At 61.7% G+C, this 25,579-nt stretch overlaps 2 protein-coding genes and 1 pseudogene across 2 annotated transcripts; all 3 read left to right on the forward strand.

Moving 5' to 3' along the window:
- Positions 1–986: 986 nt before the first annotated feature.
- KRT13 (keratin 13) lies at positions 987–4,960 on the forward strand. The gene is made up of 8 exons (XM_002719380.6): positions 987–1,539; positions 2,482–2,564; positions 2,705–2,861; positions 3,043–3,204; positions 3,299–3,424; positions 3,522–3,742; positions 4,310–4,335; positions 4,624–4,960. The coding sequence occupies exons 1-8, from the start codon at positions 1,069–1,071 to the stop codon at positions 4,680–4,682; spliced, it is 1,305 nt and encodes a 434-aa protein (XP_002719426.2). The 5' UTR covers positions 987–1,068; the 3' UTR covers positions 4,683–4,960.
- A 7,883-nt stretch (positions 4,961–12,843) lies between these two features.
- On the forward strand, positions 12,844–18,627 carry LOC149121129 (keratin, type I cuticular Ha6-like; annotated as a pseudogene).
- A 3,106-nt stretch (positions 18,628–21,733) lies between these two features.
- On the forward strand, positions 21,734–25,297 carry LOC100343930 (keratin, type I cuticular Ha5). The gene is made up of 7 exons (XM_002719379.5): positions 21,734–22,259; positions 22,957–23,039; positions 23,219–23,375; positions 23,464–23,625; positions 23,860–23,985; positions 24,402–24,622; positions 24,906–25,297. The coding sequence occupies exons 1-7, from the start codon at positions 21,789–21,791 to the stop codon at positions 25,051–25,053; spliced, it is 1,368 nt and encodes a 455-aa protein (XP_002719425.1). The 5' UTR covers positions 21,734–21,788; the 3' UTR covers positions 25,054–25,297.
- Positions 25,298–25,579: the final 282 nt, after the last annotated feature.

The following is a 25,579-nucleotide window of genomic DNA, read 5'->3' on the forward strand; positions in this document are numbered from 1 at the left end:
AACCTGTCTCAGGGTGACATCAGGGGCATGGGGGTCACTGGGGGAAGGTGCCAGGAGATGGACGGGTGCTGGGAAGTGCTGTGTGGTGGTCACCGGTAAAAATGCATTGAACTGGACACCTAGGATCTGCACATTTCACTGCATGAAAACACACCTCAAAAACTGGTCTTTGGGTCAGACGGGACCAGGTTTGGGGTGCAGTCCTGGTTCCGTCCTGAAGGCTCTGTTTGCTTGCGTGTGAAACAGCGGCCACAGGAGGAGTCTGTGAGGCCCTGAACGCCAAGTGCTGGGCCCACGGCTGCCCGGGGCAAGGGCTCTCAGAACATCAGCTACGAGGATGCGTGGAGTCCCTTCCTCTTCCTCGCCTCTTCCTTCTCCCCAGCTGCGTTGGCTGGCTCCCTAAGCCCCCCGCCCCCCGAGGTCCCTTGTCACTGTGATTCTTTCTGATGGCATTGGAGCCATCTCAGACTAAACACTCCCAAGGCAGCCGATTCTGCAGGACCAGTGGAGTTTGTCCTCAGAGTCGCTGCCGGGGCTGCAGTAGACAGAGGGCTGGAAGGGAGACAGAGCACCCTGTGCAGAAGCTTCGGGCTGGAAGGAAGGGAGGTGGGGGGCTGCGGAGCCTCACAAGGCACAGGGCACCGGCAGCCGCCTCTTCCTTCGAGGCTCGCCGGCAGCTGTTTGCAGCTCAGTCCCCGTTCTAAAACCGGGTGGGGCCGAGAGCCTGTGGAGTGAGCTCCTTAGAGGAGAGGTGAACTAGGATTCACTCTCAAAGGGGAGTCTTAAGCAGAACACCGTTCCCTCTGAATCATCTCTTTTGTTAAGGATTAAAAAAAAAAAGCCACCCCCAAAAGGCACAACCCTCCCTGGGGAGCAGAGGTAACTGGGTTTGTGAGAAAAGAAGGGAAGTTGGCACCAAGTCAGAGGGTGGGGAGGGGAGGAGAGAGGATGGCCAGCCCCTCCGCAGGTGTATAAAAGGTGTCTGGACCGGGACAGAGCCATCGTCCTTGGCCCAGGCCAAGCCCAGCTCCTGCCTGCACCTGCTCCAGCACCGCTCTCGCCTGCACCATGAGCTGTCGCCTGCAGAGCTCCTCCACCAGCTACGGCGGTGGCTTCGGGAGTGGCTCCTGCCAGCTGGGAGGAGGCCGCAGCGTCTCTACTTGCTCTACCCGGTTTGTCTCCGGAGGCTCAGCCGGGGGCTACGGGAGCGGCGTGGGCTGCAGCTTTGGTGCTGGAGCTGGTAGTGGCTTTGGAGGTGGCTTCGGAGTTGGTCTTGGAGGTGGCTTTGGTGGAGGTTTTGGCGGTGGCTTTGGTGACTTTGGCGGTGCCGACGGCGGCCTCCTCTCCGGCAATGAGAAGATCACCATGCAGAACCTCAACGACCGCCTGGCCTCCTACCTGGACAAGGTGCGCGCCCTGGAAGAGGCCAATGCCGACCTGGAGGTGAAGATCCGGGACTGGCACCTGAAGCAGAGCCCAGCGAGCCCGGAGCGCGACTACAGCCAATACTACAAGACCATTGAGGAGCTCCGGGACAAGGTGAGCCCCCGGGTGCCGGGCAGGGCTCCCCAGGGCAGGGCAGAGCCCTGAAGGCAAGGCCACTGCAGTCCTGGCCTCCCTTCCTTCCGAGGGGCAGGTGCTGGGGGGAGTCACAGCCTCCCTGCGGGGGAAACTTTTAATCTGTCACTCCCCACCACAGCTCCTCGCTTTCATTTTCTTGTCACTACTACTGCTGTCCTTAAAAAACAAACAAACAAACAAACAAACATTGCTTGCCAGTTATGCTATTAGAAAGCTGATCTCTGCAACCCTAACTCACAGAGCTATTTGGAAATGTGACAGCTGTAAAAACCACACAGGTACTAAAATCCACAGAGACAGACATGTTCGTGCATCGCTCTGGGACTAGTTGTTTATTTTGCAGGAGCCCCGCTTAAATGGGGCTTCTCAACGGGGGGTCGGTCAGGTTGGGGAGAGGGAGGCAGAGGCGTAGGTGGCCCTGAGCCCGGATGTCCTCCGTGGGGCCTGTCCATCATGTTGCGACACCTGCTTCTTAGGACACCCACCAGCTCGGCCAAGTCCCGGCTCTGCAGGGTTGGGTTTCCAATGCTTGGAACACACATGTTCGGACGAGAAATTCTGACGGGTGGGATTGATGTCGGAGATCCCCTACGCTCAGCTGGGAGGCCAGGCTCAGTGGAGTCAGCAGGGAAAACAGGAGTCCTGCGAGGCCCCTTTTTACCAGAGAAGGTTCTCGAGACAGACAGGGGCTGACGGTGAGGTTGCTGGGCTGAGGCTGTTGAGAAAGTCCCGGGGGGCTCATTCCTGCGAAATGCTTAGGCTGGGGCTTCCCGGTCCTGACCAGATGCAGGGTGTATCAGAGAAGGGGGGCTGAGGAGGCAGGGCCCCAGGCACAGCAGCCCAGCAGGCTGCTCCCAGGCCCCTGCCCCCGTGGAGGTCACCTGCTCCCCTCTCCCGCAGATCCTGGCCGCCACCATCGACAACAACCGGGTCATCCTGGAGATTGACAACGCCAGGCTGGCTGCCGACGACTTCAGGCTCAAGTGAGTTCACGTCGCGAACGTCGGCTTCCCAGCATTGGAGCAAGCCTGGGGTGAAAGCTGTGGCAGAGCCGCTGAGCCTCCTGCAGGGATGGCGGAGTCACTCATCATTTTTTTTAAAAAGTTTTTTTAAAATATTGCAGGTATGAGAACGAGCTGGCCCTGCGCCAGAGTGTGGAGGCCGACATCAACGGGCTGCGCAGGGTGCTGGACGAGCTGACCCTGACCAAGGCCGACCTGGAGATGCAGATCGAGAGCCTGACTGAAGAACTGGCCTACCTGAAGAAGAACCACGAGGAGGTGCGAGGGGGTGGCCGGCCCGTTGTGGCTCAAGGGCTTCTGGGAGAAAGGCGAGCCCTCTGCTGCAGCTGCACGCGGCTGCCCACTGGGGGACCTGGGAGCACTTTCCAGAACATTCTGCCGGCCTTGAGAGCCAAGGAGAGGGAGGAGCTTCATGCAGCTTCCTTTCCCACCCCCACAGGAGATGAAGGAGTTCAGCAACCAGGTGGTGGGCCAGGTCAACGTGGAGATGGACGCCACCCCGGGCATCGACCTGACCCGCGTGCTGGCAGAGATGAGGGCGCAGTACGAGGCCTTGGCAGAGAAGAACCGGCGGGACGCCGAGGAATGGTTCAACAGCAAGGTAGCAGCTGGTGGTGCAGGCAGGGCGCGGCCTCCCCAGCTCGGGGGGCTTCTAGGTGGGCTCCTCCATCACCATCTTCCTGCCTGCATTTCAGAGTGCCGAGCTGAACAAGGAAGTGTCTTCCAGCACCGCCATGATCCAGACCAGCAAGACAGAAATCACGGAGCTCAGGCGCACGCTCCAAGGCCTGGAGATCGAGCTGCAGTCTCAGCTGAGCATGGTACCCAGCCGCTGCCCCCCGCCCACAGCCGCCACCTCCAGCGCTGCCTCGGGCTCGGCCACCCCCATCTCACTTCTTCCCCGTTGCCCCCCTGCAGAAAGCCGGGTTGGAGAGCACGGTGGCGGAGACGGAGTGCCGCTACGCCCTGCAGCTGCAGCAGATCCAGGGGGTCATCAGCAGCATCGAGGCCCAGCTGAGCGAGCTGCGCAGTGAGATGGAGTGCCAGAACCAGGAGTACAAGATGCTGCTGGACATCAAGACGCGGCTGGAGCAGGAGATCGCCACCTACCGCAGCCTGCTCGAGGGCCAGGACGCCAAGTAGGTCCTCGCCGCCGGTCTCCCTGCACGGCCTGGGGGTGTCGGACAGGGCCCCTCCCCTGCCGGAGCTTACCTAGCTCGGAAGAAGAGCCAGGGCCAGAGCTCGCTTGCTGTCTGGACCCAGGTCTCTGAGTGGGGCTGGCAGGGACAGGGCCCGTGGAGAGGACATCTGATACAGGAGAAAAGATGGCCCAGGGTTCAGCTCGGCCGTGCATGGCTCGGAGTAGGGTGGCGTAATGCTCTCACCTGGTCTGCAGAGACCTCACCTTCCTTATGGACTCAGGGGCAGCTGGGCGGTCAAGGGCTGAGCCAGCTGGAGAGGGGACAGAGCCTCTGGCAAATGCCCTGAATCTTGGGGCCGATAGTGTCCCTCCCCGAGGCCTCACAGGCAGATAGACTGACTGACAGAGCGGTGGGCACCTGCTGCTGCTGCCCCCAGAGCTGGGCACAGCGAGGTTGGAGTCCCGCTCAGGGCTTCCCGTGTGGCTCCGAGTGGCTCCATCAGGACAGGAAAGCACTTGACCTTGGTTACCCTCTGCTCACGGTCACCTCTCTCCTCTCTCCCAGGATGACTGGCTTCACCTCCACAGGAGGTAAGGAAACAGCTCCCAGAGGGGTGGGGCTGGGTGGGAGGCTCCCCGTGTAAGGTGCGTGGAGGGAGGCGAAGGGCGGAGGTGGGGTGGGGGGGAGGAGTTGCTCGTTTGCTTTCCTTTCGAAATTTGGACGGCTCTGCCCTTGGAGCCTTGGACCGTCCTGGAGTGAGCCACCTCTGGAGACGATGAAACAGCATCCCATCAACACTGAGGAGGAGCTTGTGGGCCCCCGGGGACCGCGGAGGGTCTCCTGCAGCCTCAGCACCCCTGGTCCTTTCTGCTTCTCAGGAAGCGGCGCCACCTCCGGCTCCGGTCGCCGCATTTCAGACACCACCCGCCGCCCCTAGGCCTTCAGGCCGCCTGGCATCCCCACCCCATCTTCAGCAGCTGGAGGAGGAGTGAGCCGGCGGCTGCCTGCGGGACAGCCGGGGCCTGAAGGGTGGGAGACCCACTCCTGCCCGCCCCCGGAACCTGCTCCTGCCCCTGCCCCACCCCCCCCAGGCCGGGCCTCCTGTGCGTCTCTCCCCACTGGATTCCTCTCCCCGTGACCCGGCCACTCTTTGATTTCTCGACCTCTCCGCTAAAAAGATAATTCAATAAAGTTTCCTGCTTGTTGGCAAATGTATTTTGGTTGCCGGCCTGGTTTCTGAGGTCCTGCTTTGGGGCTGGGGGTAAGGTGGGTGCAGCTAGGCTGAGGTCGGCCCAGACCAGGAGAGGCCCAGGGGGCTCCTCATCCAAGGACACAAGGCACATGGCCCAACCCAGCACACAGAACACACATGAAGCCCTTGGCAAACATGGACATGCGGAACATTCTAGACAGTGCAGGGGCAAGTGAGCCAGATCAACGGCCCTGAGGGGTGTGCAGTAACAGAGACGGCAACGGGGTAGGGTACGAGTGGGTGATGTGGGGTTGGGCGAAAGGCAAGGAGGGCTCTGGGAGGCTGCAGGGGGCCGCCTGAGGGGGGTTCTGGGGAGAAGGAGGCCCTGGGAGGGCACCCCAGGCCCACCTCCTATAGGAGGTGCCTTCTCCCAGGCTTGATGACTTCATTTTGGCCTGAGGTGTCTAGGCCAGCTGTCCTCCCCAGCCCACCACGGGGACCTGCTCCCAAACACGCAGGCAACTGGCTCATAACCCCAGAGGACTCCGTCCTGCACTGACCCCTCCCCCGTTCTCTCTGCGCCCCTGCTCGCTGCTCCCCCCGGAGCGCCCCTCTCAGCCTTGCGGCCTCCTCTTGCTCTGCTCTCTGCTTGCACGCGGACTTGGCCTCTTTCCTCTTTGCCCTCCCCTTGGGCCATCCGGGCACGCCCATGGCTCCGGTTGCCCACACGTTCCGACGACCCCTGAGCCCGGGGCTCCAGCGAGGCCTCTCTCACCGTGTGTGGTGACTGCCTCAACTGCACATGTCCGCATCTCCACGCCTTCCTGTCCCCAGCCCAGAGCACCTGGAAACCCAGGCCAGAGCCCAGGAGTCATCTTGGCCTCCGCTCTCCACCCCTCACCCCCTTTTCAGGTTTCTCCAGCAGGTGTTGCTTCAGCCATCATGTCCCGCCTTGTCCCCGCTCACACTTTGCTGGCTTCTGTCTCCAGTGTGACCTCCCTGTCATCCACACCACACAGCCCAGCCCTGTGCGTGCCAGAAATGTCTTCCTCCCAGCTTGGAGATGTCCCGTCTGTGCCCCACTGGCCACTGATGAAAGTGCAGACTCCTCCCTGCCACCCCCAGTCCTCCCAAGCACACCCCGAGTTCCTGCCACCCCAGGCTGCCGTGGGACCGGGTGCTGGAGCTGCCGTCCAGAGAGAGACTCAGTTGGACCCGACCTCCCCCACCCCCACCTTCTCTCCGCATCCCCATCTTCGTCTTACTGGAGCCTCCCAGGTTTTTATTCAAAATCCGGGCTGAGACAAACACTGCTCTGTTCGTGGCACTCAGCTGGTGTGGGGTGCGCTGGGGTGTGCCCACCTGCCCCGGTATGGGGCTGCACCCTCCTCTTCTTGGGTCAAGTGTTCTGCTCTTGACAGGGGGCTCACTGGGGCTCAGAGAAGGACGAGATGGTGTGCCATCTTCCCCTGGCCCCTGGCCCCACCCCCACAGCGGCTTCTCTGTCTCCCCTGTGGGCTTATTCCCACAGAGGTGGCTCAGACACGCCTGGCCCAGCTCGCCACGCCAGAAGAGAGGAGTCTGCAGGCACTTCAAACACAGCCCACTCTAGGCCCCGCCCACCCTAGTAGCCCCTCCCCTCACTGTAGCCAGAGGTGGGGCCTGGTCTAAGTTTAGGAGCCGGGAGCTGAGCTAGGAGCTGCAACATTAGAGACAAGCAGGACTTGTCCCTGACCCATTCCCAAACCTTTTGACCTTTTGGGTGACCCTGCGCAGCCAGCGGCTTCTTTGCCCAGTGTCCCCTGGGGACCTGGAGGGAAAGGGACCGACTTAAAGGCAGCCTCTGTCTGTCTTCACGGAATTCAGGGGCTTCTCCCAGGGTGCTGGGGGAGACGACCACGCAACAAATCCCTGTGATCATCACAGCTCAGCTCAGCCATTGCCATTTGCTGCGGGTTTTCTCTGCTGCTCCCCCAGGGTGCCCGGTGCTGACGGCCAGCGCAGGCTGGAAAGCTCATGGGCTGTGCAGCCGCAGGGACCTGGTGCGCACCCCGGCTGTGCCGTTACCCTCTCTGTGACCCAGGGCCGCACTGCCGGGTCTGCCACGTGCTGCCACCCTGGAAGGTCGTTAAAGTCAAGTGTTTAGAACCATCCCTGGCACCTAGCAAGTGCTCAATGAACCACACCTCTGGTCATGACCTTTCTAAGTCTTTGCTTGGCCACGAGGTCAGCCAGGGCGGGCGTCTGCTTTGCAGTCATCTCCATCCTCATACCTAGACTCTTACAGGAGCTCCCTAAGTGTCCAGCTCAGAGGACCGGGGCGGGGGGTAGGGTGAGTGCACATGGCTACGGGAAATGAAAGAGGCCCGTCAGCATGGAGGCACCGCCCCAGCCTGAGACAAGGGCCTGGGTTGTCCGAGCCGAGCTGCCCTGGCCGGTCCTGAGGCACCGCCGTGGGGTCCAGGGCACAGGCCTCTCCCCAAGGACCCAGGCCAGGGCTATTTCGGGGTAGCCTCCTCTTTCCTTGAGCTGGCCTTGGGAGCTCGATGGGGGCTGGGGGTGGTCGTCCATGTGGAGCTGGAGCCTTGCCCGGCAGGTCTAGACTCCAGGGAGGACAGGGGCAAAGCTGGGCCATGTCTCAGGCCCTGTGCGGCTCCTTCAGGAATACTGGGGGAGGAGGGGATGGGGAGACAAGGGCAGGTATTTCTGCCAAAGGCAACCCAGGAGCTCCCTGAGCTGGGGAGTGGCCGTTCCCCTGTCTGGTCTGGGCGGCGGGAGAGGCAAGGAGTAGGGAGTCCTCCCTTCCCATCCAGGACTCTGGTTTAGCCCCTTTGTCATCTGCATGGGTGGCCACACATGGGAGTGGACATTGATTGGGGCTGCCCGGTCAATACTGCCTGGTTCTGGAGCCCGAACCGGGTAGCCACGCCCACCCCAGCCCACCTGGCTGCTCCCTGGCTCTGCGTCTGTCTGTGGTGGCTGGTGAATGAATGCATGGTAACACAGGAGGCACCTGAGTGAAGGGGTGGAGTCAGGCAGAGGTGGCCATGCACCGCGCCCGTGGTGCTCTCCAGAGCCCCTCCTCACCCTTCATTTACCATGAGAGGGCGCTGCTGTGCCCATTTCACACTCAGAAAGACTGAGGTCTGGACTCACCAAGCCCGAGAGCTGGATCCCCAGTTTCAACAGGTTTTCCAGGACTGGTCCTTTGTCAAGGTGAGTAACCAGGCTCTCTCTCCCAGACCCTGATGCCAGGGCACAGAACACAGCCTCAGCGCCAGGTCAGGATCCCAGGTGCTAAACACCCCAGGGGAGAGTGTGTGACTCCTGGCTCCTCGCTCTCTGCAAGGCTCCGCCCCTGTGAATGATCTCTCCCAAGGGGTTGTCTGTCCTGCTCGGGCCCTGCAGGGGGCAGTCTCACTCCAGAAAGCAGGTCAGTGCCTCTGGCCACCTGCTAGGACCCAGGGGGGAGCGGCTGGACCTTAGACCTGGTCCCACAGAGGCCAGGCTCCAGCATGAGGCTCTGTGCCGTCCCCAGCACTGTGTCAGGCAGCTGGGTGCTTGGGGATCGGGGCATGGCTGAGAGCAGAACTCCGGGCCTGGGGCCTTGTGGCTGCCTGTGGCCCCTCTGTTTTGCATGACGACGCTGGAGACCCGCGGGAGACCTGGAGTATGAGATAAGGGTGCCTGTGTCTTCCTGTCAAGGGGGATGTCTCTGTCCCACCCGAGGAATCCTGGGCAGATCAGGGAGCATTGTCACAGCAGGACTGGGGCCGGGGATCTGTCCTGCCCCCACTTTGTCCACATCAGCCCGGGGCTCAGGGGCTGCCTGGGGACGTGCGCCCTTGTGGGCCATGCTCCTTGGGCTGCTGGAGGCTGGAGGGGAGCACACTGTGTGGGCTTCCTCCCTTGGAGGGGCTGGGCACGCTCCACCCTCTCCATCCCCCCGCAGAGTGGGGGCGCTGAGGCTGGCAGGCACCTGCTGGGGGTGGGTGTTTGTGGCTGGTGTTTGCGCTTTGGACCCATTTTTATGGAGAGGCAGAAGGACTCTGTGGCTTCTTTCATCCCCGATCTCAGAGCAGCTTGAAAGTAAAAGCCGTGGTGTAAAACACCGCTAATGACAGCCTGGGCCCACGGGCTGCAGCCAGACAGGCTGCAGCCAGCCGGAAGGGAGCCGGGCGCGCGGCCCGGCCGCCCCTGTGATGCTAACTCCCCACTCCCATCAGACAGGCTGTCGGGAGATTCGCTTTATGGCTCAGTTAAGTGACACTTGATGTGAGGGGACGCGGGACACTGCGGGACCAGCTCTTTCCTCCCAGTGGGCCTGGCCGTGCGTCTCCCACAAACCACAGGTCCCCCAAGCACATGGTGGGGGGGGGGGAATTGATGCTCTGGCGTTCTCCAGACCATAAAAGCTGGGTGGGGGGAGTCAGGGACTCGGTGGATCTGAGCAGGAGGCCCTGGCCTTGTCCAGAGGGACGCCGTGGGCCAGGGCGGCAGTGCAGGAAGAGCCGGGCCCTGCACGGGAGGACGATGGGCCGTGGGCTGTGGACGCAGAGCTGGGCTGCAACACTGGAGAGGTACGGCTTCCGGGCGGGGGGGCCGGGGCTCCCTGGGTGCCCCAGGAGACTCTTGATGTCCTGGGCAGCTGCCAACCCACACCCTGGGGGGAGAGAAAAGACTTTTGTGTTTTGGAGAGGTGAGATTTCTGGGCAGTTCCGGGCCTGGTCGGGTGGGAGTTTCTGGCCTAATCAGGGTTAGCTCAGGGTCTGATGGGGATTCAGGTGCCCGGTGCCAGGGGCACTGTTTCAGGCGCTGACCATCCCGAGGCCGGTAGGCCCTGGAGTCCTGGGAGGAGCTGCTGCTCAGGGTCACGGTCTGACTCATCCAGAAGACCCCCAAAAGCCCTCCTTGGTCACTTGCGTGTGCTCAGGCTGTGCCCAGCCTGGTGAGGCCAGGCGGCAGGCGGACAGGAGGGGGTTTGGGGCCCAGGCTGGGGGACTGGGAAACGGAGCAAGGAGAGACTTGCCAAGTCTCGTCTGGGAAGGTCTGAGTCACCCTGCTGAAGCCTTCTGTGATGGGGGGAGTGCTGGGGGGGGGGGGAAGGGGACGGTCACCAAGGGCTGGGACGGGCCTCTGAGGGCAAAGATAGCACAGCTGCCGCGACCAGGGTCTAAAGGGACAGAGGCTCCCGGCTTTCAAAGGGAAGGTGAGATCCCTGTCCCCTGTAGCAGCCAGCCACAGCGACAAGTCACAAGGGGGACGAGAGTTGCAAGAGCAGCGTCCGGTTTGGCTGAGGCTCGCCACCAGTGAGACTTGCCCGTCCAGCGTTGCTGGACGCAACACAGGGCGTCCAGTAAATCGGCGTTACGATAAGCAAAGTTCTGCGGGGAATCGTGCGGGTGGTTTTACTTGCTAATTCTGGCCACCCTGCCCTCCCTTGCCAGGTCTGTGACCTTGGGTGGGAGCTTGAGTCTTCCACCCGCAGAACTGACTCCATGAGGCCTTTCTGGGATTCTCTGGAAAAATTGAACTGATGGCTGGCAATGTCTTAAGCGTAATGCTTTCTCCCACTGGCTGTGCCTGTTACTGCGCTTTTGTACTGGAACCTGATAGAAGCTGGCAGTGGATTTGGCCCAAGTGATGGCTGTACTCGTCCAACACAGAATATATGGTGACTGGGCTTTGCAGGGGAGCGGTCAGTAATCCTACAGACAAATCCTTTGTTCCAAGGGAAAAGGAGGTTGATTGGAGGTGGAGGAGTGGGTGTGGGGTGCTGAGTGGGGCCTGAAGAGGTGAAGCCCTAGCACCGGCTTTTCTTAGGTGAGGCTCAGAGGGAGCGAATTCTCTGGAACCTGTCGTGTGTGGAGCTCAAGGGTGGAAGAGGAGCTGGGATCAGAAAGAGGACGGCCAGGCTGGGAGGCTGCTCACAGGGAGAAGCCCCCGGCCTCGGGTGATCTTGCAGCTGTTGGTGTTCACTCGCGGTGGCCTGCATGCCCCGGGCCTCCTGTCACTTTCTCCGTTGCCTTTGGACCCCACTGCGTTCTGACCAGAGCCCGGAGAAGCGTGGGAAGGAGACCCTCCTTGGAAAACTCATTTCCTGCTTGCATGCATGGCCACAGCTCTGCCTGGTGCTCTCTTCATGGCAGGGGCTGCTCAGAGCTGGGTGGAGGGAGACACAGGCTTGATAGCCTGGGTCTGTGCGCGTGGAGAATCCAGGCTTCAAGATGGAGGCGACTTTGAGGGTGCAGACTTCTGCCCGAAGAAGGAACCACAGACTCCACACTTGACCTTGACGTTGGTGGCTTTCTAGGGTGGGCTTGGGAGAAGCCCAAGGGGGTTTCTTGTTCCTACAGCAGCTTCTCCCATCCACCTGCTGTCCCCCAAGGCTGCGGTCATGGTAGACAGAGCATCCCGTCAGCACCGAGGCCCTATAATCAGCACCTGTGCCTGCAGGCGGGGGGGAGGGGCTTCCGGAAGCTTCTAGAATGTGGGTCAGACAGGGAATCCTGGTGGAGGGGACCACTGCAGCCCTGGACATCCTTCCCCAGTCACTGCCTCTCTGAGCAACTTTCTAGAAGGTGAGGCTTCTGATTCAGTAACTCCTGAAAGCGGGGCTGGGGTTTGTGCCCTGGAAACAGCATCCGCCTGGGGGCTGACTCTATGGGCTGGACGACGGCCTCTTTAGCAAGCACCTTTTGACTGAGTTCTCCCCACTCTGTGGCTGTGGCCTTTTGACCTCCATGCACCTACGGGGAGTGCTGAGACTCAGTGGACTGAGTGGCTGGAACCCAGGTCTGGCTGAGTCCAGGCACAGGGCCCGTGCCCCTGTGCAAGCCCCGTGTTCTCTGAGTCCCCATTTCTGCAAGGCCGAGTCTCTGCTCGGTATCCCCGTGACCCTGTACCCTGTGTTGCACGCTTCTGGGTCAGTGCAGCCACTTGGCTGACAGTGCGGCCCAGAGAACCGTGCGGTGTGAGGGCGCTGGGGGCATGGGAGGTACTGAGGCCTGAGGGTATCTGCAGAGGAATGAAAACCCTGCCAGCCTTGCGCTCGAGACTGCTTAGCTCCTCTTTGCTCTGCGGATCAGTGACAGCGAAGGGACAAGGGCTGTGGGAGCTGGGGGGAGGAGTCGCTGGCGCGTCCAGGCACCTCTGGGGCTCCACAGGACGTGTCTGGGCACCAAACCCCTCATGTCTGAGCTGGATGGGATGGCAGGTCCTTGTCCAGGCCCTTCCTGGTTCAGACTGGGGTGCTGAGGCCCAGAGTGGACAGGGCTGGGCCTGGAGCCTGGGTCTCCTGATGGTAGCCCCGTGCACTTGGGGTTGACATTATTCAGAATGAAGTCAGAGCAGGAACCTATTCTGAAACAGATCCTGGTGAATGGGCACCTTGGTCTACTCAACCCTGAACGCTTGGATGTTTTCCAGGGCTGGGCTGGCCCGGGAGAGGAGCTGCTCTGGGAGTCCAGGTTCTTGTCTCTGAGACCGGCTGGGCATTGGTTCCCATGGGCCGCACTCCACCCTGCGGCGGTCCTGGGTGCTGGCGGGGAGAGAGCAGCGGGATTCCTGCCCCTGGTCTCCTCCACACTTCCCTCCGGGGGTGGCCATGCCATCTACAGCGTGGACCAAGGCGAGGGACTGAGGGCTCCTGAGAACATTTAACTTTGGCCAGCTGTGCACCTGCTCCAGGGAAGCCATACTTCTCTCCCTCTCCAGCCCATGGCCGCCCTCCTGATGCCGGGTGAGGGTGAGGGGAGATGTCATGGGCACAGCAGACACCTGCTGCTCTGCTTGTGCTGAGAGAAACTGGGATTCGGCCTCAGACGTGCATCTCACAGTGCAAAGATTAAAACGGAAAAGCACAGACTATGGGAGTGTTAGCTTCAGGTGCCCACCAGGACCCCGGATGGAGATAGGCTGTGCGAAGCACTTGGTGAAGGCTGCCTTTGGGGTCCGTTTTGCAGGACCAGCACTCAGCGTCATAAGTGAGGTAAACTGAGGCAAGCGGTCTTGGGCTGCATGTGGGAGGGGGCCAGAGCCCTGGTCATCCAGCTAGTGTGGCGGTTCTCAGTGGGAGGTGGTTTTGCCGTTGACCCCCCCTCTACCCCGTCTGCAGGCACATTTGGCACCATCTGCAGACATTTCCAGCTCTCACGACTGGGGCACGGCTGTCGGCATCTGGTGGTAAAGGCGAAGGCCATCGTTCAGCAGTTTATAATGCACAGGACAGCCCCCCTCCCCACCACCCCAACAAAGATTGCCTGGCCCCCATGTCCACGGTGCCCAGGCTGAGAGACCCTGCCCCCGTCTAATCCCAGGTCCTACCAGGGCAGCTGGAGCTGTGGAGGGCAGCTGCCCCCACGGCCACTCCCAGGAGGGCCTCGTGGAGTGGACTCCCGGGGAGAGACGCCCACTGCATGGAGCCAGGTCTGCTCCTCACAGCCAATCCTCCGTGAGTAATCCCAGAGAGAAGCTTATAAAGCCTTTTAAGAGGTTGGGGAATTGCAACACTAGAAGCACATAAATGCTCCTGTAAATGCCAGTCTTGCCAACCACAAGCCCCCTGCCCTGGTGGGAGAAGAGGAGCAGGGTCCCCAGCCCTGGAGAGGATCCGAGTTTCAAGGCACAAGGACCTGGCTTGCCTTTGGCCTTTAATTCTCAGCTTCCTCTCTGTGTGGCGGTGTTTGGTTTGCTTTCATCCAGTTTATTCCTTCTTTGCCCCAAGCACCTGCCATTGTCCACCTCTGTGAGCTATTCTGGGGGGAGGAGGGCTGGAGTGGGCTGGCCGGGGGTCCTGAGTCCACCTCCGAGGTTCAGACAATGGAAGGCCACAGAGGAAGCACCAGGCCCCCCTCGGGGGTGCAGGCAGGTGGATTCCATGTGGCCGGAGACTCTGGCTGCTGGGGTGGTCAGGGATGGCCTGGGGACCAGTGACAGGGTGCCCTCTTCTCCTGCATGGGATGTGAGGGCCACGCCTCCAGCGGCCCCCTCCCCCCGAATGCTCACCCCGTGAATCTCGGCTGGCCACAGCCGTAGGCCATCATCAAAGCGTGCCCTCCCACAGACCAGCCTCTGCAGACCAGTGGCTTTCAGAACACGTTTACTTCTCTTCATTCCCAAGTCACGGAGCTGGCAGAAGAGGGCGACGATCCAATCTGTTCCAGCAGGGGACTTGAGGGATTCCAGGGAGAAAGTGACGCGTCCGCATGGCGGGGACGAGCAGCAAAGCCGGGATCGGAGCCCTAGGTCTTTGGTCCCTGAGCTCGGGGCGCTCAGACCTGGCCCCGGTTGTGCCGGGCAGCAGTGGGACCAGAGCAGGGGGCTTGGTGTGTGCCCGGCTTCACACACAAGCTCGGCTCCTCACTTCCTGTTCACTCTGGGCATGGGCAAGGCTTTTTTTTTTTTTTTTTTGCCCATTCTGAGCCTCGGTTTCCACACTGCTGAAACAGCCAATCTCAGCCACCTCCCAGGATTGCCGTGAGGTGAAGTAGCATCAAGCCCGGCTCCTGGCAGGTGCTGCACATACGTCGGCTGCTCTTGCTCCCTTCCCCCCACTCCATGGCCCAGGCCGAGAGCAGCAGCCGTGAGGGGTGTGGGCAGTGTCTGGAGGTGACCGTGCACAGATCAGGCTCCTCGGGGGAAGGCAGCCGGGGCAGGACCCACATGTCACATGTGTTAGACCTCCTCTCACTTATGGGTCTGGCGCACAGCCTTTTGAAGTGGCACGAAAATTCACATTCTTCGAGAAATGACAGCAGCTGAGTCCTGACTTAGCAAACCAAGTTCACTATTTTTTTTTTCTTAACAAGGCAAAGCTTTCTGGGTGAGTCGCAAAGGTCCCATTCTGAGGAGATGAGCTTTTGGGGATAGGAATAGGCTTTTTCAAGAGCAAAAGACACAAGACGAGGTGCCGGCCCTGAGGTGTGGTGGGTAAAGCTGCTGCCTGCCGCGTTGGCATCCCATATGGGCGCCGGCTCAAGTCTTAGCTGCTTCGATCCAGCTTCCTGCTAATGTGCCTGGGAAAGTGATGGAGGATGGCCCCTGCACCCATGTGGGAGACCTGGAAGAAGCTCCTAACTCCTGGCTTCGGATCAGCCCAGCTCCAGCCTTTGCAGCCATTTGGGGATTTGGAAGATCTCTGTTTCTGTGTCTCCTGTAACTCTGCCTTTCAAATAAATAAATAAATAAATCTTAAAAAAAAAAAAAAAAGCTGTGAGACGTGCCAACAGCCCACAGAGTGCATATAAACACTCCAGGAGGCTGCAAGAGGCCAGGACCCGAGCCCCTGGCTCAGCTGCAGTCTTCCTCTGCTAGCGCAATGGCCACCGAGCTCTGCCCCCTGGCCTTTTCCACCTGGCCCGTCACGGGCCTCTCTCGGGGTCCTCCCTCCAGTCTGTGGGCTCCTGCAGGGTCTCGGGTCCTGCTGGTGCTGCAGGGTCCCTCTCTCCCTTTCAGGCGGGATCTCTGTGGCCCCGGGAGCTGCTTGCCTGGCTCCTGCCTGCTTGCTGGATGACCCCCCCCCACCCCGCCCTCCTCCCACCACCGCTGAGGCTTGGCTGGCAGTGGGGGCTGCTCTGCGAGGGTCCTTCAATGGCGGCCGGAAGGAGACCATGCGGTTCCTGAACGACCGCCTGGCCAGCTGCCTGGAGAAGGTGCGGCAGCCGGAGCGCGAGAACGCGGAGCTGGAGACGACGCGGGGGGCGGAGCGCGTCTCAGATCCCGTGCACCCGCGGGGACTGCCGTCCTGCTCCCAGACCGTGGAGCAGCTCCAGCGGAAGGCAACGGGGACCCAGGCTCTCCCCAGTGAGCAGCCCAGCTTCCGGGAGGGGTCCGCCTATCTCACCCCAAGCACTTCCAGGAGGAACTGTGGCTTTTAGGGCACCCCCCTGGCCGCACAAGCCTCTCTCCCCAGGGCCTGGGTTTCCTGGGCCCCAGGCTTCTCTGCTCAGCTCTTGCTGTTGCCAGCCCTTCCTCCCTTTCTCTCACGGTCTCGGCTCTAGGAAGGGAAGGAATGTGGACCAAGACCTTCCTGTGCCCAACGCTCTCCCACCGACTGGCTTATTTATTGGAGACATGGGTATTACTGCCCCATTTAACAGACGTGCAGGTTGAATTCTGAGAGGTCCAGCCACTTTCCTGCGATCACACAGGCTGAGCCCAGGTGGCCGTGGGAGCTCCTTGGGGTGCTCCTCCACACTGGGGGTTCCAGGCTAGAAATGCGGAAGGTGCTGCCCTCCCTTGGAAGCATGACCTCTGTGAGCTGGGTGCCCCCCACCCCACTGTTGAGCCTACCCCGGCTCACGTGAGACCTCTTGTCCCTCAGTTCCTGCTGGCCAAGTCTGAGGATGCCAGGCTGGTCCTGCAAAGTGACAGCTCCTAGCTGGTGGCGGGTGACTTCCGGACCAAGTGAGTGGGCCTGACTGGGGACGGGTCGCTGTGCTGCTCCCCCACCTCTGTGTCTGCCTTGGCGGCTGCTGGGGTGGGCAGAAGGCCAGGCAGAGCTGTCCGTGGGAAAATGGGGCATAGACCCGGGGTCCCTCCGGGTCCTGGGAAGGCCCACCTTGCTCTGGACCACGGGTCAGCCGCAGTCGCTTTCTGTGCACGGCTTCCTTAGCTGCAAGCCTTCGTGTTCTCTGTGTGCAGGTACGAGACGGTGCTGTCCCTGCAGCAGCTGACAGAGGCCGACGTCAACGGCCTGCACAGGATCCTGGACGAGCCGACCCTGTGCAAGGCCGACCTGGAGGTGCCGGGGAGTCCCTGAAAGAGGAGCTGCTGTGCCCCAAGAAGAAGCACGAGGCGGTGAGGCTGGTGCCGCGTGGCCGCCTGACCTCTCTGTCCAGCTCCGGGAGCCACTGCCGGCCCTGAGCTCACCGTGTGCCAGCATCCCTGGAGCATTTTGCATTTCATGTTCGCTTCGTTCCATCCTCACAAGAACTCCAGGACGTCTAGACTACTGCCAGCTCCATTCTACAGATGAGAAGACTGAGGCACAAAGAGGTCCGCAGAGCACCCACCTTCCTGCTGCTGACGCTGCATCTCCCTGCGGGCTGCACTGTGTGGATAATCACGGTTCTGTTTGCCTGGTGTTTATGTGATCTCACTAAGTCTCCCAAATTCTCTGAGAGGTGGTTGGTAAATGCCCATGAGGACATCTTCTCCGATGTCGCCCAGCTGGCAGCTGACGGAGGAGGCTTGCAGCCAGGTCGTGTGGACCCCAGGCCAGCATCCTTCACACAACCTTATGCCATCTCACGCAGTTGCTGCAGGAAGTCAGCGTGCTCCGTGGCCAACGTGGGGACCCACTGAACGTGGAGGTGGACGCTGCACCCCCGCTGGATCTCAGCGAGGTCCTAGATGAGATACAGTGCCAGTAGGGGGCCCTGATGAACAGCTGCAGAGACACGGAGGCCTGGCTCAACACCCAGGTGGGGCTGGGGCAGCCCAGGGCTCCACGCTCCCCAGGGGAGGTCACCCTTTACAGGAGCTTCCCTTGTCTGACCACACTCTGCTTATGCTCCGTGTTGCTGACCCAGCAGGTGATGTCCATCTTGGAGCAGTCATGCCAGGCCAAGTTCATGGTCAAGCCCTGGAGAGTGGGCTGAAGACCTAGGAGAGCATGGTGCGAGGCCCTGGGTCACCAGCCTCAGTGCGCAGCTCTTACAGGCCATGATCACCAGCCATTCTCGGGGCTGTGGGGTGTCTGGGGTGGGATTGCTTCCCGTGTGGGCAGCTCTTCTTTCCCGTTGCAGCAGAGTTCCCTGGAGTCCACCCCGGCGGGGACCGAGGCCTGGTACCAGCTGGCCTAGATGCAGGGCATGCCCAGCAGCGTGGAGACGCAGCCGGCCTGGAGCACTGCGACCTGGAGTGGCAGAACCAGGTACCAGGTGCTGGGCGGGAAGACCAGGCTGGAGTGGGAACGGCCACCTACCCCCGCCTGCTGGAGGGCCAGCACTGCAGGTGGGCGGGGCCCTGGGATGGGGCGGGGCCAAGGGCAGACTGGGGGCCTCGGGTCCCTGCAGTGACTGTTGCACAGGTGGAGGGGATGGAGCCACAGCCACTGGGGAGGCCCCCGGTTGCGGGCTTCGGTTACAGCCCAGCTCACAGCCCGTCCGGCACCTGGCTGGGCGGAGGTTCCTGGTCTCCGTCCTGCATCCCGCAGCCCCATCCTCGCACCCTCGGTGGGGTTCCGAGGCACTGACTGCCCGGGGGGCCGCTCGTTGTCACTCTCCACCCGCCTTGCTTCAACACGTCTCAGCCTTGCCCTGGAGCCCACCGTAGCCTGTGCGGTGTTGTGTCCTCAGGCTTCCCGTCCATCCTCGTGCCACGGAACCGGCAGACAAGCCTGTGTCAGAGTCCCTTACGTCCCCTCTGTGCCCCCGTCCCCGGTGCCTGGGTCAGCACCCAGGTCCGCAGCATCACTGAGGAGATGAGAGATGGGAAGGCCATCTCCAGGGAGCACCTGCTGCCCCACCCGCTGTGACCTTCGACCCCTGCGGCCCCTGGCTGCTGAGTGACACCTCCCTTCCCTAGAGAGATGCTGCGTCCCCCACTCCATTTCTTCTTCCACCTCTGACCCCCACGCTCTGCTGGCTTTTCTACCAAAAAATCCTCATGCTGTGTTTCTGGACCTACCAGGGCCTCTATGCCGGGCAAAACCAGACTTCTCTGGACCCTCACCCAATAAAGTGCATTCTCTCAGCATAGCAACCACCGCCCTGGCTGACTGTGGATTCCCACGTGGTTCATTGGTCCCGGTGTCTGAGCAGGGGTTGCCATACGTTGTGGGGTTTGGCTTCAGGTCTGTCTGCTCTAGCTCTGAGCTGCAGGAAGTGGCTGAGCGATGAAGGTATTTAACAAAGGGGGTGCCTCAGGTCCCAGTCCATGGGAACAGACACAGTCCCGTGTGGCTGTGCGCTGGCCATTGCTCCCAGCTCAGCCCTGCCCAGGGGCACCCACCCCAGGGAGGCCGAGATGAGGCTCAGGCTCCCACGCTAGCTTCCTTCATAGCCCTGCCTGGGCCGGCTGCTTCATTGTTTTTCTTTCAATTTCCCCCCATCCTTGCCCAGCTCCAACACTAGGGGCACCTCAAGGCAGGGGCACCCCAGGACCAACCAGGGAGGGCCAGGCAGCCTGCCTGAGCCATCAGCACCAGGGTGGCGAGCTGGGGTGAGCTGGGAGGGGAAGAGGGGGGCAGGTGGATCCATGCGCCCGACACGTGGAGTGGAGGTCTCGGACACGGAGTGTGGTGAGGGGACAGCTGACGTGAGCAGGGTTCAGGGTGCCCTGCCTTCTGCTGGCTGAGCTGGGCAGGTCTGGGCATGGGGCTCGCTGTGCCAGGCCCTGGATGCCGCCTGGGGGAGGTCTGAGGGCCCACAGCTGGCCCCTTTGTCCCTCTGCCTCACTCCTCAGTTCCCAGCACAGCCCAGAGAGGGCAGTCACTCGCCCTCAGCTCACACAGAAGGAAGAGGCAGAGACCTGGCCGGTACCCTGTGTTTCTTTTTTCTAAAGATTCATTTTTATTTATTTGAAATTTGAAAGGCAGAGTTACAGAGAGAGGAGAGAGGGAGAGGGAGAGAGGAGGAGAGGGAGAGAGTGAGAGAGGGAGAGAGGGAGAGAGGGAGAGAGGGAGAGAGAACGAGAACTTTCCATCTGCTGGTTTATTCCCCAAATGGCTGCAATGACTGTGGCTGGGCCAGGCTGAAGTTTGGAGCTTCTTCCAGGTCTCCCACATGGTTGCAGGGGCCCAAGCACTTGGGCCATCCATCCTCTGCTGCTTTCCCAGGCGCATTAGCAGGGAGCTGGAAGGGAAGAGGAGCAGCCGGGTACTCATGTGGATGCCGACTCACAGGCGCTGCACCACACGCCGCCCCCCTGGGTCTGGTCTTTGGTCTCCTTGTGAAGCCCAGATGGACCCTGGGTCAGGCGTTTGCCAGCCTGGCCACGGGATCCTCCTGTGGGAGTTGATACCTTTCCACCGGCATCTGTGTTGCGGGGCGGATGCGGGGCTCACGGGCCGTACAAATGCTAGCTCTGCACAGTAGCGGTGTGACCTCCGGCAGGTTTCGGAACCATCCCAAGCCTCAGCTTACTCAGCCACCCAGTGGGGCTGTAAGGGATGCCCAGCTCATGGGATTGCTGGGCGAACCAATGAGAGATGGAGAGAGGACCACACAGGGCCTGGCAGGGACCCAGTGCCCAGTGAAGGATGGCTGATGCCTCACTGTTCACAGGGTGGAGATGAACAGCGCTGGACTCCCCTCTGGCTGGCCCAGGTGTGGCGCGCTGCCCGGGAACCCACGCCATCCCTGGGGCTCTGCAAACAGCGCAGGACTTCTCACACCTTCTTGCTGCGGCTTCTTGGGGCCCCGTGGCTCCCGGGTGACCCTTGTTGAGCCCAGAGCGCACCCTGCAGCCTACGCCCACACGGGTGGGCAAAGCAAGCACCACGGAGACTTGGCCAGGCACTCAGCTCAGCTGCACCCTTTGCACCGGGGCTCAGTTCCCCAGGGAAGGGGAGGCAGAGGCAGCCAAGGGGCCCCAGGGTTTGTGCTGGGTGGGTGGGGCACAGTGACTCACGGAGCTCTATCTCAGGGGGCCCCAGGCACACACACCTGGCCCGGGGCTGATGGGCCATGTGCTCAGAGCCCCTCCACAGGCCACGGTGACAGCCACTTCGCAATGCCAATCTCAGACTCGGCTTGTGCAAGACTGCCAATAACAACAGCTGCTCTTCCAGACACTTCCAACTCAGTTCACACTTCCTGCAGCTGCATGGTTGGGCTGTGGTGGGGATGGGGTTTGAACCCCCAAGTTTACATGTGACAGAAAGCCTGTGCTGCCCGGGACTGCGGGCCACGTCCCTGGGGAGCCCCGCCCCCCTCACGGGCTCCTGTTTGTTTTCCCTGCTCCCTGGGGACCTCGAGCAGCCCAGGACCAGGTTCCAGAGCACAGGTGGAGATGGGGCAGTGTGGCAGAGAGAGTCCGACTCGAGCTGATGCTCCGGCTGTGCCCGTCGCCACGGGGGACCCTGCGGAAACTGTGCCATGTCCGAGCCTTGCCAGCTTCAGCCGAGCTCAGGCTCACAGAGCAGTGCTGTGGGTTTCACCCAGAAGCCAAGCCTGGCTAAGACACACAGGGATCTTGGGCCTGCCACGGGCAGGCGCTTGGTGAACCAGACTCTCATCATTTTGACTGGACACAACCAGATCTCCTGGCAAGGAGGGAGTAGGGATGTGTCCAGGAAGCCTCTGCCATGCCTAGGGGGACCAGCTGTCCCATTTTGCCCAGGTCCGAGGTTCCCCAGCCAATGGGGGCTGTCCCCACCAGAGCCAGAACAGGCCTGGGGAAACCGGCACTGCCAGTCTCCTGGCCACAGCGAGGGCCTTCTGTGTCTCCTTGGCCACAAACAAGAGCCTCAGCACCAGGGCTTGCTCTCCCATCTCCCAGCCGCTGGCTGCACGGCCTGGGGCTGGTGAATGAGCCGGGGCTGGGGAAAGTCAGGGCGGTGGCGGTGTGCCCACACCTGCTTAGCGAGGAGGCTGAGGCCGGGGCCTGGGCGACAGGCCCCTTTGAAGAGCTGGTGGAGGCTTGGGCTCTTCCCAGCCACAGGCGGCCCCCTGACCCGCAGGGCTCCTGCTTTAACGAGGCCGGGAAATGTTCATGGGTAGCTAAACCACAGGTTAATGAGGGGTTTGGACAGAAAGTGGCATTAACTTTAACGAGGAGAAAGTACCCTGTGAAGGCGGCCCACGCCCAGTGGGGCGCAGATATAAATCCAGGCCGGCAGCCGCGTCCCCGCTCCAGGGCGCGTGGCCTCCGGGATCTGTCACTCCCATCTGGGCGGCGGTGGCCATGGCTTCCAAGTGCCTCAAGGCCAGCTTCTCTGCGGGGTCTCTCAAGAGCCCGGGCGGGGCCCGGGGGGGCTCCCCTCGCGTGTCCGCCGTGTACTCCAGCAGCTCCTGCAAGCTCCCGAGCCTCTCCCGCGGGGCACGGAGCTTCTCCGTGTCTTCCGCGGGGCTGGGCAGAAGCAGCTACAGGGTGGCCAGCTGCCTCCCCGCCCTCTGCCTCCCCGCCGGAGGCTTCGCCACGGGCTATGGCGCAGGTGGGGGCTGGTATGGGGAGGGTGTTCTCACGGGCAGCGAGAAGGAGACCATGCAGCTCCTGAACGACCGCCTGGCCAGCTACCTGGAGAAGGTGCGGCAGCTGGAGCAGGAGAACACCAGCCTGGAGAGCCGCATCCGGGAGTGGTGTGAGCAGCAGGTGCCCTACATGTGCCCTGACTACCAGTCCTACTTCCAGACCATCGAGGAGCTCCAGAAGAAGGTGAGGGGTCCAGAGTGTGGCCTTGGCTGCCCGGGAGCCTGGTGGCGTCAGCTCTGAGCTGGAAGCCCAAAACACGGGACACTTGGGAGGTCATAAAGCATATTCCATGTCTGTGGCCTCAGGGATGTCGTGAGCCCATTTTACAGATGGGAACACCGAGGCTCAGCTGGTGAAGACAATTAACGGCAATCAGTGGCGCCTGAGCTTGAGTAGAGGTTTATGAACTGACTGCCTGGGTGACCTTGGATGCTACCATCCGCCTCCCTGAGTTTTAATTTTCTCGTTATTTGATGAAGAGATTGGATTTGTTAGGTTGGTGCAGGTCAGGTTTCCCGTAAGTGACTGGCGGAAGGAGACGCCTGTCAGAGAAGTTTGCTTCTTGCCCGGCCCCACTCAGGAGCGGAGACTCCCCATGCACACTGTTAGCAATGAGCTGCCCTGGGCGCCCCGTGGCTGGCAAGACAGGAAGAAGGGAAAAGCCTTGTTCCCCCAGGCCAGGCAGCACGCCCCTGCCCTTCTCTCTAACCCCCGCACACGGGTCCTGGGGGCTCTGCTTTGGAGGAGATTCCGTGGCCTGTTCCTGTGGCATGTCCACGAGACCCGTGGAGCCCAGAAGGGGTGACTTGCCCCCTCCAGAGGCAGCCCCTGTCAGCACAGTGTCCTGCACTGCCCTGAAGTCACTTCTTTACGCCCCCAGACCCTGTGCAGCAAGGCCGAGAACGCCAGGCTGGTGGTGCAGATCGACAATGCCAAGCTGGCGGCCGACGACTTCCGGACCAAGTGCGTCGCCCTGCTCGCCCCTTGGGCGGGAGCTGGGGGAGCCTGGACTCGGGCTTTGGGTGCTGTCAGTTACGGAGGGATTGAAGGCAGGGCTCGGAGCTCCTGGCCAGTGTGGGGTGGGACCCGACTTAGATGCAAGAAGGAAACGTGGCTGCAGGTGCCCCGTTCTGCCCCTGCAGGTACGAGACGGAGGTGTCCCTGCGGCAGCTGGTGGAGGCGGACATCAACGGCCTGCGCAGGATCCTGGACGATCTGACCCTGTGCAAGGCCGACCTGGAGGCGCAGGTGGAGTCCCTGAAGGAGGAGCTGCTCTGCCTCAAGAAGAACCACGAGGAGGTGAGCATGGGGAGCAGGTGACGCCGAGGGGCGCAGGGGGCGGCCGCGGCTGGGAAAGCTCGCGCTGACCCTGTCTGTCTGTGCACAGGAGGTGAACTCGCTGCGCTGCCAGCTTGGTGACCGGCTCAACGTGGAGGTGGACGCCGCCCCTCCTGTTGACCTGAACCGCGTTCTGGATGAGATGAGGTGCCAGTACGAGACCCTGGTGGAGAACAACCGCCGAGACGCTGAAGACTGGTTTGACACCCAGGTAGACGGGGCTGCGGCCGGCGCAGTAGAGGGACCCTGCAGGTGGCACAGCCACGGTCCCGGGCTCTGACTCGGGAAGCCCAGCTGAATCCCTGCAGGATTTGCTGTCCTCAGGGGTGCAGTGGACAGGTTGGACTGGGTCATCTGGAAGGTTTTTGGCTGGTGATTCTGAGTGGCCCCTGTAGACCTCAGTGTCCTGACTAGGGGTGTGTGTGTGTGTGTGTGTGCGTTGCAGACCGAGGAGCTGAACAAGCAGGTGGTGTCCAGCTCAGAGCAGCTGCAGTCCTGCCAGGCCGAGCTCATTGAGCTGCGACGCACGGTCAACGCCCTGGAGATCGAGCTGCAGGCCCAGCAGAGCATGGTGAGCCCTGAGGCTGGGAGGAGGTGTGGCCGGACCAAGGCTGGGTGTTGCAGGCCCCGGCGTCCATGCTCTGGGGTCGGGGGCAGGTTCTTGAGCATCAGGGCTTGTCTGTGCAGTGGAGAGGGAAGCGGGGGCCAAGCCCCAGTCACGGATGCCCCCGTGGTAAAAGATAAAAGGCCTGGAGCAGCCAACGTGTCTGGGCATCAGCTCCTGCCTGCGAGTAGGCAGACAGCTACCAGGGAGATATGCACAAGGTCACGGAGGGCTGCGGGGGTAACCAGCGCCTCCGGACTGAGATGTCTGATTGCCAGGCGAGTCCCTGAGCTTCCATTCTGGATTCTGGGGCCTCACTAAGACCCCAGTGGCTCTTCCTTGCTCCCCCTCTGACCTCTAACCCTCCTCCTCCCTATGGACAGAGGGACGCCCTGGAGTCCACACTGGCGGAGACGGAGACCCGCTACGGCTCTCAGCTGGCCCAGATGCAGTGCATGATCAGCAACGTGGAGTCGCAGCTGGGTGAGATCCGGGCGGACCTGGAGCGGCAGAACCAGGAGTACCAGGTGCTGCTGGACGTGCGGGCCCGGCTGGAGGGCGAGATCAGCACGTACCGGGGCTTGCTGGAGAGCGAGGACTGCAAGTGAGTTCACTCACTGCCTGGGCTTTGGCTTGCTGCGTGCCATCCACAAGGCTCCGGGAGAGACAGCCCTGGGCTCCAGTCCCCCTCTTATCACAAACTCCTCCCTGGACTCCAGCCGGCCTCTGGAGCGGGGTGTGTGTGTGTGTGTGTGTGTGTGCGCTTCCTCTTGGGTAAAGTGAGGGCAGGATCAGCTTCCTCCTCCACGTAGCAGATCCTGGCATTGGCTCTGAGCTGAAAACAGTACCTGGAGAATCACTTTTTTTTCCTCCTTTCTTTCTTCTAGGCTCCCCTGCAACCCGTGTGCCCCTGACTACTCGCCCTCCAAGTCCTGCCTCCCCTGTCTTCCTGCGGCCTCCTGCAGCCCTGGGGTGGTCTGCGCAGCCAGCAGCCCCCGCCCTGTCTGCGTGCCCTGCCCGGGGGGCCGCTTCTGAAAGCTGCTGCCCTGGCTTCCGTGCCCTGGCCCTTGCGTGTGCCCCTGCAGAGCCCGCGGCCCCGGTCGGGCTGAGAGGGCTCGCCGCGAATGCTCGCCCACGGTTCCTCGGAGCCTGTGGCTAAGAAGGCCTCAGCTCCTTACCACGCTCAGGCCTGCCTTCTGGGTGTGTTCCAGTAGTTTCTGAAATGCAGCAGAGAGCTGTGCTGGCAGGACAATAAAGCAACTCGCTCTGGCTCCCAGTCTGATGTGCGTGGTTTTGCTGTGGCTGTTTCTTGTCTCCGTGGGGGTGGGGAGTGCGGAGGGCTCTTGGGCTGATAAATGGGGGTTGCTTGACCTTGTGTGACCCCGGGGATGACAGGGTCTCGGTGCCCCTGTGTGGCATGCTAGAGACCTGCAGTGGGAGTTTTGCTTGGTCCCCCGATGAAGACCTTTTTCCATGATTCCAACGTGGCGACAGGTACACAGCCCTCATCTGCTGTCCCTCTTGGTATGCTTGGCTGCTTAGTGCTGAGATCAGTACAACG

This window comes from Oryctolagus cuniculus, chromosome 17 (assembly GCF_051225735.1).
Source record: "Oryctolagus cuniculus isolate XC-2025 breed Fujian yellow rabbit chromosome 17, ASM5122573v1, whole genome shotgun sequence".
NCBI lineage: Eukaryota > Metazoa > Chordata > Mammalia > Lagomorpha > Leporidae > Oryctolagus > Oryctolagus cuniculus.